Source organism: Danio aesculapii, chromosome 11 (genome assembly GCF_903798145.1).
Source record: "Danio aesculapii chromosome 11, fDanAes4.1, whole genome shotgun sequence".
NCBI classification, from domain to species: Eukaryota; Metazoa; Chordata; class Actinopteri; order Cypriniformes; family Danionidae; genus Danio; species Danio aesculapii.
The window spans coordinates 14709790-14720779 of record NC_079445.1 but is presented as its reverse complement, the minus strand read 5'-3'; the positions used below and the strand labels follow the sequence as shown (position 1 = coordinate 14720779).

At 37.6% G+C, this 10990-nt stretch overlaps 1 protein-coding gene across 1 annotated transcript in view; it reads left to right on the top strand.

Annotated features, from left to right (window-relative positions):
- The first annotated feature begins 6099 nt into the window (after nt 1-6099).
- Nucleotides 6100-10990, top strand: part of grin3bb (glutamate receptor, ionotropic, N-methyl-D-aspartate 3Bb) — a 221657-nt gene continuing 216766 nt past the window's right edge. Inside the window, exon 1 of the mRNA XM_056468617.1 lies at nt 6100-6597. Within this exon, the coding sequence (XP_056324592.1) occupies nt 6136-6597 (462 nt within the window). The 5' untranslated portion in view covers nt 6100-6135. The remainder of the gene's footprint in view (nt 6598-10990) is intronic.

Here is a 10990-nt window from a genome sequence, read left to right as displayed (position 1 = left end):
AAGGAGCGTATAGGAGCTTGACCATGTTTCTGTCCATTTCTAAAGCTATTCCTTCGTGTCGTAAATACCTTGGTGTGTAATCGTATTACACACTGACCATACAGTCTATTCTGGGTAGGAGAGGTTGATTGTGTATTATTTGTTGAATAAAGCAAAAATAATTATGTCTCATCTGCCAGATTCGTTGCAAAGAGACAACTTTTTATTTTAGAAGATACTGTTTTAATTTAAGCGAAACATTAAAGAAACATTAAAGTTTACCCAACTATAATGCCTTCCACTGCTGCGAAACCTGGAAATGTTAAAATAATTGAAAATAATGTCTTTTTTAAATCATCTTCAAAGAGTCCAATTTTCTGAATACATGTTTTAAGATATTTCACCTTGTCTTTATTACATACACTTATTTTACCTCAGCGTTTTAACATTTCAGTCACTGACTCATCACCTTCAAAGAATTACTTTCTTTTGGGTCATTCAAGACACTCATTTCCTTTAGGAATTAACACACCCTTCTAAACCTCTTGAGACTGCTTATGTTCTCTTCTAAGTATCAAATGTTTGTGAAATTGACAACGAACAAGGGCACTCCACAGCCAGGGAGTTATCTGTTAGGTGCAGACATGATTTAAACAATGGCAAAGTCTGAATATTTGCTCTGGCTCTCTCTTTTTTTCATCTTGGAGAGATAAAGTCTTTCATTTAATTGGTGTTGTCCTGTGTTGGCTTTCGTATCACAACACAACCTCCCTCCCTGTTAATCTCACCTCATTTCCTCTGCTGTTAAAACACATAGTTGAAAGGTCACTGGATGTTCGCTTGTTATCAGAACACCTTCTGAGACAAGAATACCTCTGTTCTGTGTGCTGCCCGTGTGCTCCAGGCAAACTCAGATCAGTTGATCACACGCACTGATCAATATTTAGTCTCGAGGAAATTGGCTGGGTTAGTTGTGCTCCAAAAAAAGGTTTAGCTGACAGCTGTGACTGAGGGACTTCTAATGAGACTGTATTTGTGCAGGTTGGGTTATGCTGCACACAGACACAATTACATATATACTTCATAGAGGCTTTGCTGAAGAAAAAAAAATAGTATTATTTTGTGCATGATCACTTTCCAAAAGTTTCTCATATTATTATAGCACATATACAGTTAACCTGGATTTAATGTCTAATTATACAGTTTGATTGCAAATTACTGCGATTATTTTAGATTTTGGGAATTACTTATAAAATGTGTAAGAAAATTCTACTTTGCAGACACAAATGAGTGTGTGAATATCTTTAAAGGTGCTGTAAAATTTTGACTCTTCTAAAGAAAAAAAAATACTATAATGCTAAGTGAAAATACTTGCTTATCTAAAAATTGTCCTTTGAAAATGTGCATTCCATGTTGAAGTGTCTTTGTTTTCATCTGTGTAATTTCGCCCACTGCCAGTTTACCCAATTATATTTCATCACCCTGAGTTGCCTTTGGGGACACAGCATACTTTCTTTCAGTCGTGATTAAACACACCTTTCTTTTTTGCTAGTTCTTATATATTCATCTTATTCACTCATTTTAGTGTGATTTGCTCATCTCTGCAATAAGGGGCAGGTTTAGGGGTGGGTTTTGAGGGTATGCCTCTTTTTAAAAATTGTATGTTTTTAGATGAATGAAATTTCTGACAGTACATTACGTTACCTCGTGAGATTGGGCTGGGCTTCCAGAGGACAGCAGCAGCTTCTAGATGAGGCACAGATTTAAACGTCAAAAAAATCCACAATTACTTAATGTTTAACTAACAAATAATATATTTATCACCAATGTAAACTATCTCCGAGCAGTTAACATACAACTTATCTGAGCAGTTTACAGGTAACTTACGTATTTGGAGTCGTCATTGGAAGAGTCGGTGAAATAAAATATTTAGAATTTGTACTGCAATACAATACATACAATAACATACATTTGCCATTCCTACATATGGTTCTGCACCTTTAAAGTCAACATAAAATGTAAGTTAAGAGTCTTTTTACCCATGTCTTGACGAATTAATAAAAGTACTGCACAAACTGTATGAGATCCACACTAATAGTCACACCCTAAAAGACCCTAAACCCTGAGTGGGGAGGAAATGTTGTGGTACATCCAACAAGATACATGTCAGTCAAGTAGCACAGCAAGACAAAAAAAAAAAAAAAACACGCCACATCAACAAACAACACAAGACAGAGAAATGAACAGACAAGAAACTAGGAAGGGAGGGAGGGAGAGGAGCCAAGCTATACCCAGCAAGACAAACAAGGGTGGGAAGGGAGGGCAAAACCAGGGAGGGTCAGGAGGTTCAGGAATCCTGGTTGACAGAAAGAACAGGGCTACAGGAACATGAGTACAGGTGGGGAACCAGGGAGGAACCGGAAGGACAGCCCAGGGTGGGGCCAATGGGTCAGGAACTCCGGCAGGAGAACAGGGTTTAGCCAAAGAGACAGACCAGAGAGGAGCAGGATGGGCAGACCAGGAAGGGACTGTAGAGAGAGACCAGGGAGGATTCAGCAGGTCAGGGACCCTGGCAGGGGGCTAGGCTGGAGCCGGAGGGACAGTTCAGAGAGGATTAGGGACAGACCAGGGAGGAACAGGAGGGGTGACCCAGGGAGGGCAAGGAGCCAGGCTTGGGCTTGCAGGGCAAGGAGTTTGGCGATTGCAGGTCCGGCAAAGAGCCGGGCTGGGGCCGGCAGGGTAAAGAGTCTAGGCATTACAGGCATGGAAAAGGAGTCTGGCCATTGCAGGCAGGGAAAGGAGCTCAGCTAAGGCCAGCAGGGCAAGGACGCTGGGCGTGCAGGCACTGAGCCGCTCTCTGGAACTGGAGCTGACACTAGTCTTCAGTCTCTGCTTCTGAGAGTCAGCTCTTGGGGGTTGGGCATGGACTAAAAGGTGGTTCTGGCTGTGGGGGGAGCCCATTCCACCTGCAGAATCTCCCTCTCCTTCTGAAGGTAGACAACCCCACCACCTCCCAATAAATCCACATCCCAAGTTCACCCAGCTCCTCCCAATTGAATGACTCAACCAGTCATCCATGAAAGAAATGGATAAGGGTAGTTTTACTGAACCTAAACTTCTGGACTGCTTCAAGGAGACCTTGAGCAAATACCCCGAAGGGGCGAGGATTCGGCTGCACATTTCACCCATCTGTAGAATTGCATTTTTTCATCTTAAAACTATTGCCAAACTTAGACATATGCGATCAATGTCTAATGTAGAAAAGCTTATTCATACTTTCATGACCTCTCGGTTAGACTTTTGTAATGCGTTTCTAGGTGATTGGCCTGTAGACCTAATAAACAAACTTCAGTTGGTTTAAAATGTAGCTGCTAGAGTGCTTTCTAGAACTAAGAAATATGATCATATTATTCCAGTTCTTTCAGCATTGCATTGGATATGATTACTGATTTAAAAGAGGTTTAATTTGTTTAAACGTCAGATACATTTTAAAAATCTTATTGACTACCTACAAAGCCCTGAATGGCTTCCCTACCCAGTATTTAAGGGAGCTCCGGATGTACTACAGTCCCTCATGTCCACTATGCTCAATTAATTCTGGACAATTGATTATTCCTAAATCAAAATCGGAACTGCTTTCTGAGGGGGAAAAACTTCCCAAAAATTGTTTGGGCTTTCAGCAGTGACATTTACATCACACTGAACTTCAACTATGACAAGCTGGTTTGCTTGGTTTATCTTCCTTTTTGTATCAATTTCAGAAACAATTTTCTTCAAGAAAATTAAAGAAAGAAAATCAGGAATGTCACAGAACACAGAAATTATAGGCATCACAGTGGCTCAGTGGTTAGCACTGTTGCCTCACAGCAAGAAGATCCCTGGTCTGAGTACTGCCTGGGCAGGAGGCATTTCTGTGTAGATTTAGCATGTACTCTCCATGTTCATGTGGGTTTCCTCCATAATCCAAAGACATTTGGTTTAAGTGAATTGGGTAAACAAAATTTGTAGATACTGGCTCTCAATATGAATCGCTGTAGTCTTAAAGATTAGGAATGGCTTTATAACCCTTTGTCAGGCAGGTCCTATTTAGTTGATTTCTTCATTGCTTACAGGTGTTGCAGTAATCAGGTCTGGGTATGGCTGGAGAAATTGAACTTACGTGATAAACCAAAGTTAAATTATGTTTTTACAAGTGGGGCAAACACTTTTTAACAAAAGGCTATGTAGTGTTGTATTTTGTTTCCATTAATAATACAAACCTTCATTCCTAAACTGCATGATGTGCTTACTTGTGTTATTTATGACTAATATTCACATTTGTTTGATGATCTGAAACATTAAAGTGTGTCAAACATGCAAAAAAAAGAAAAAAGAAATCAGTAAGTGGGCACTTTTTCACACCACTGTACATGCTTCTTAACTGGACTTACTCAGTATATTAGAATTTCTTCTATTTTTCCCCTATCCACAATTTTTCCCTAAATCACATTTTTGCATCAGACCCCTTTCAAGTATATAAATATGAATTGATTTCTTTACTTATTAGGATAAGTGTAATATATTTTCTTGCTTTGTTATATTTAATTTACTGAATGAATGAATCAGCAGTCTTATTTCAATGTTCTGAGAGAAAGGCAAAATGCTTATAGTGCCATTCCATAGCTCTGACAAGAATTAACTGCATAATGATAATACCTTCACCTACCCACGCAAACAATTTCAAATACAGCCGATGATGAAGTGACAGTAAATGAGCACTTTCCTCTCTGATATATACCATGTTTCTTTCTTTTTTGAAAGTGGCAGAATCTTAATAGTATACTTTTTCTCTTACTGTTGGCGCAAAATATACCTTTGTACACAAGCTGTTTCATTTATTCTGTTATTGTTTTTTCAGTGTTTTAAATTCAAAAATATAAAAAGGATCCAGATTATAACAATTGCGCAGACTTGCTGACTTTTGTTTTATCTTAGTGGTCTTATTTTGTTGTTGTTTGTTTTTGTTACTTTGAATCCAAAGATTTTATACTGACATGTCATTGCACCGCAAAGAAATACCATAAAAATGAAGTTGACTTTTATATTCTGTTAAGCTTTTATCTCTTAATATTAGTGATTAAGGGAAATTCCGTGTTAGTCTCACATTCCATGCTTCTCTAGTTCTTTATAGCGTATAACAGGGTGGATGATTGGCTGAGGCTTCAGTCCACCTTCATCAGATTCCATTTTACCGCATGACTGGACCGTATCGAATTTCTGATACTCAGGTCCAAAACAGCGACCCACTTACCATCACCTGCCTTCTGTTATCTCTCTCTCTTCTCTATCATTTTCCTTCATGTTAATTTAAACCTCCATCAGCTTGTTTTATTGATGTAATTGCAATAAAATTGCAATAAAAATGTTTTTTGCAACATGCTATATGGCATTATTGGAACACTTTAAAAAGTGGGGGAGACACTGAAGAAATAATGATAATTAAATATTTATCCACCCTCTTTTATTAATCTCCTGACACTAAAATCTCTCCTCTGCAATACAGCAAGAGTAAACAGTGATGAAAAAGTGCCCATTATGTGGTAAGCTCCGAAAAGGACAAAACACCATTAAAATATGTCCTTTGGCAATTTTTTAAAGTCTTCTAAGTTTTATGTGTTTTGTGTGAGAAGCAAACATTTACTACATTATATTAACAATTGGTTCTTGCATAAGAACAAACTTGTTAAGAAAGCTACATCAAAAGGACTTAAGCGTGATGACAAACTTTTTTTTCATTAAGAATTCTATAAAGAAAATAATTATAATTTAAAAAACTGTAATTAAAAAAAAATGCCTTTGGGTAACATTAAATACATTTTAGTAACAGGTTTCGTGTATTTATGGTCTAGTTTGCAGAACGTCGTTCTCCTAATGATCCCATTAGCCTACGCTTCTCCAGTGCATCTTTGGGTGTGAACGCAACGACATCTCCGCCTTTCGCGAAACCCCCTCCTCTCCAGAGCTGAGTATCACATTCACACAGTAACTCCATAGATCACTACTCATACACCATCCTGCTCAAAAATAATACAGGACGTTAAAGAAAAGACCAGACAACAAGGCGAGCAATGCTATCTTCTGACAATGCCTCATCACCACCTCTGAGAGTGAAGCAGGATGAATTTCATCTTCTACACATTTCTGGCATACTTTTATTTGGGATCCCAAATCTTCCTTCTGCATACTCTTCTGCTCGTCCAGCCCGCTCATTCTCACCCGCAGCCCTGCCACATCCTAGCGCGGATAGGACACACCGTGCGCCTGGGTGCGCTCCTGCCTCCCCGCCAGTCGGTCCGGGTGCGGGCGGCTCTCCACCGCGCCCTCAGCGGTCTCGCCGAAAGCGGCAACAACTTTCTTCCGTACAACTTGAGCCTGGACGTGGTGGCTCGGGAAGCCCAGAGCGGAGACCCCGAGTCGCTCTTCAGGTGTGTGTGTCAGGATATTGTGGTCCAGGGGGTCTCGGCTGTGCTCGCCTTCCCTCAGACGCAAGAGGAAATAGTACAAATGGAATTTATGTCTTCTTTTTTGGAAATCCCTTTTATAAGCATCATTGAGCACGGAGAACCCCTCAAAACTCAGGTAACGCGTTTCATTTAAGCAGCAAACATGATGCTTTTTTTGTGTGCTGGTTTTGACTTTGTTAACAAATGTAGTTAAATTTTCTCAACTTGCAACATGCGCAAATATTGTGAACGACTTTTATTCATCTGTTGACTGGCTTTAAAACAAAGTATTGGGTAAGGTACAGGGATTTGGTAATCAAAAACTAATTTAGCCTTAAATCTCCTCGAATACTTGACCACCTGAAACCCTAACACTCTCTCACAAGGTGGCAAAACACCTTGTACATGTGTTTAACATAGCAAAACTGTTTTTAAACAACGCTTTCAGTTACAAAAATGTGCAACAGTTCGTTGTTCCAGAACTTTCCATTAAAATTATTGGGCAATGCTTTTGACAAAATTTGAAATTATTAATTTATAGATGATGGTTACAAGTTATTTAAAAATAAAGTCATTTTTAATTTATATTTAAAACATTTGACAAATAATTATTGCTGTAACAACATTGTAGTTGTGCAACATATTATTTAATAATTATTTCACATATTATTTTCATTTTTCTGCATATCATTTTTTTGCATATCAAAGGTTTGTCAGTTAGGGACAGTCTTAAATATTCAGGATTTTTCTTATGATTTTGTGCATTGAACAACTGGTTACAAATGATGTTTGCTAAAACATAGGCATTAAATTAGTTTTATAATAAAAACCTAGTGTCATGACCTTGAACAAAAGGCTAGTTATGACTAAATGATATATTTCATAACCCTGATACTCATTGCCAATGTAGTCATGCTTTGAATAACAAAGCTAAAATCCAATAAATATTAAAATAATTAAAATGAGCATCAAATGACAATACAGATTATTTAATATTTTAGGCTCGTCCTTGACAATGAAACCCATATTGCCAGCCCAAACCAGTATATTGTATAGACATCTACTGGAAAAAATAATAGTTGAATAATCCCTCGAGTTGATTAATTTGATAAAACAACACGAGACAAATATTGAAGGCTTATTATAATCACCTTTAAGTGCTAGTAAAACAATTTATATAAAGCCACCCAATTAACCACCATGCCCTCAATTTGTGTGTTACCCAAAATGACTTTACAATTCAGTTTAATTTTATTTTTCTTTGATGTCAAGGGAGATTCATTTCTGAGATAGTGGCTTCACTCTGAGAAGGCAGCTTGAAGTGGAATAGCTGATCTTTCCCTCAGGTTACAACAACAGATCTCCACAGCTTGTGTGTTAGGTTTGTGTTTTGGACTGTTGCGATGCCCCTTCTCTCTAAGAGAAAATGCGTTTTTCCCGACAGGTGTGTTCCCTGAAGCAGAAATATATGCCACATTGCATTACACTCAGTCAGGTACGTCATGTGCCGAGACAGTTTCTGAAACATCAGTGTCAAATGAGATGTTCTGGTAAAACGCTGGAGTAAATGATACAGCCTGGAACACATCAGATGGGGAAAATGACATTTGCGTGAAGCAGCTGTGCTTTATAATTGTTTGCATATAATTGTATCTCCCTTCTTTGTTGATTGTCATGTTTGATTCTGAATTGTTGGCATACATAATGACACATTATGGAGTTCATTTGAGTATATTGGATATTTTGCACCTGCTTTGGCTTCAGAGGGAAGCTTCATGTGCTGGTGTATTTGGCATGCGCTGCTGGCTGAAAAGTGCTTACATCACAAGGTACTTTAAGAAATTAAAAGAGGGGGAAAATACCGTAAATCTCACAGGCAGCTGGGGAAACGCATACATTTGTCTTGTGTAATATCCATCCATTAAAATCACTTTGGGGGTTCTTAACTACTATACAATTATTTCAGTGGTCCAATAAAAATCAGCAATCACTCCTCTTAAATGGGAAGACTTTGATTTCATTGTTTGAGAATAAAGCAGCACCTCGGGAAGATGTGAACATGATGTCAATGATTATAGCCTGCTTGAGTCATGATGCTGACATCGGACAAGTGTCACACGGGATCACGCAATGACAGATCTCAGTGTAGGCTGTAAACCTCTGTCCATGTCCTTCTGCAATCTGCCAATCAGTGTAAAAGCTCAGGGCACTCTGCTCTAGTGTGTCACATCGCTCTGGCTAAAATAAAGGCAGGCTGATAATAGGGCTTGTGAACTGGCTGCTGCTGAAATGCTTATGGGATGCTCCAAGCCGCTTGGATCCTGCTTCACTTGATTTGCTAATCTTACTGGTTGAGAAAAAATGTGTGTTCTTCAGCAGAAGGGCTTTTGCCTTGTGTTTTGTTCATCAATTGTTACAGCTTCATGTGGAGATGCACACAGGGCAGTCATGCAGTGCAAGATTCTTTTACTCTTGTTGTTTTATTGCTCAGTTTGCTTTGTTGCAGTTCTGCCATGTCAACTTTAAAGCTTTAACTTGTGTTCTCATATTAGGGGTCCAAAAGACCCTAAGGCCTTTTTAATTGACCTCAAAAAGAAACAATGCTACTACCAGTGTATGACAATGGTTTTCTAATGGAGTGCATGCCCACTTTGTTATACAATAGAGAGGAAAAGCTACTGTAATCCTATTCTACTGGGTTTCAGTTAGATCAGAGGATTGTATTAAAAGAATCTAATGGAGGAAGCTAATTGGTGCTAAATCCTGCCTAACATGTAGCAATTTTTACTACTAAAATCAAGGTATTAGCAAAAAGCAATACATACAGTGTGTTTTTTCATTTTCACTAGCCACAATTTTGTTGTTGGGAAAATATATTATATATGCATAAATTTGACTTTGGCATGCTAAAATAGCTTGATTTAATTTTTGTGCACATGCCTCCTTAGCTTTTCTTTTTTTATTTCAGATGACTTTTTAGGGCTCAACCATTTTTTTCTCTGGCCACACTAAACGAATTATTTCCTTGCCACAAATTTTAAATAATGTGTCAAAACAAGCTAAATATAGCTGTACACATACACTTTTATTCAACAAAATTATTCTTAAAAAGATTGACATTTAAAAGAATTATTCTCATTTATCTAAAACTATACACAGTAGTTTGTCCAGGCTAAGGGCGCCTGATCATCCTCTCATACCATTCGGTATTCACCTGCTTACTTTTGCTCGCGTGTACACTTATCAATCGTGCTGCTTCTCGGTTCTAAGTTCACATTTGCATGCATATTGACAAACAATCTTAAACTAACATTCTAATCTTTAGGGACGAGGCAGCTCTGGCAGTTTAAAAATTATTTTCAACCAGACCAAGTGGCTAGTAGGGGTGTCTGTCTAACCCGCCTCATACATACATACATACAGTTGAAGTCAGAATTATTAGCTCCCCTAAATTATTAGCCCCCGTTTATTTTTTCCCCAATTTGAATTTTTTCAACACATTTCTAAACATAATAGTTTTTATAACTCATTTCTAATAACTGATTTATTTTATCTTTGGCATGATGTAAATAATATTTTACTAGATAATTTTCAAGACACTTCTATACAGCTTAAAGTGACATTTAAAGGCTTAACTAGGTTAATTAGGTTAACTAGGCAGGATAGGATAATTAGGCAAGTTATTGTATAACAGTGTTTTGTTCTGTAGACTCCCGAAAAAAAATATAGCTTATAGGGGCTAATAATTTTGACCTTAAAATGGTGTTTAAAAAAAAAACTGCTTTTATTCTAGCCAAAATAAAACAAATAAGATTTTCTCCAATAGAAAAATGTTATCAGACCTACTGTAAAAATTTCCTTGCTCGGTTAAACATCATTTGGGAAATATTTAAAACAGAAAAGAAAATCAAAGGGGGGCTAATAATTCTGACTTTAACTGTATATGAGCAATATCACATGAGTAGTAGTGCGATATAGCTGTATATATGCACTGCGGCCTGCAGGCTGAATGCCTTAGTGTCCCCAAATGTGACAATATACATATACATGAGTGTGATATTGCATTTACACATTTTGGGATAATCATGTATATAAAAAAGAAAATCAAACACGAAGAGTCTAAAAATCCTTTTTTATGAGGAACTACTTTCTTCCGGCATTCATTTACATCTGCAGCTGACAGAGCAGCAGAAACCATTGTTTCTTCACAAACGTCACTTTAGAGCTAGTATTTGAATGATTCTCTTTCGTAATGTCTGAAGGGATGACAAAACAGGTGATTTTTCTCATATTTTAAGATTATAAGGCTGAACGGCATGAAATGCCATCAGTCTAGAGACATTTCTAGTATTTCTCTGTTGCAATCAGGATATCATTACCAGATTTCTATGGTATAAGTACAGCCCAATACAAAAGACAGAGATCTACTTAATATGTCACTTTCCTGTATTTTAATGATTTGATCAGCTATAGTTAGAAATTACGCTGAGTTTTTTTTCCTCCAAGGGAATTAATTAATGAATATACTC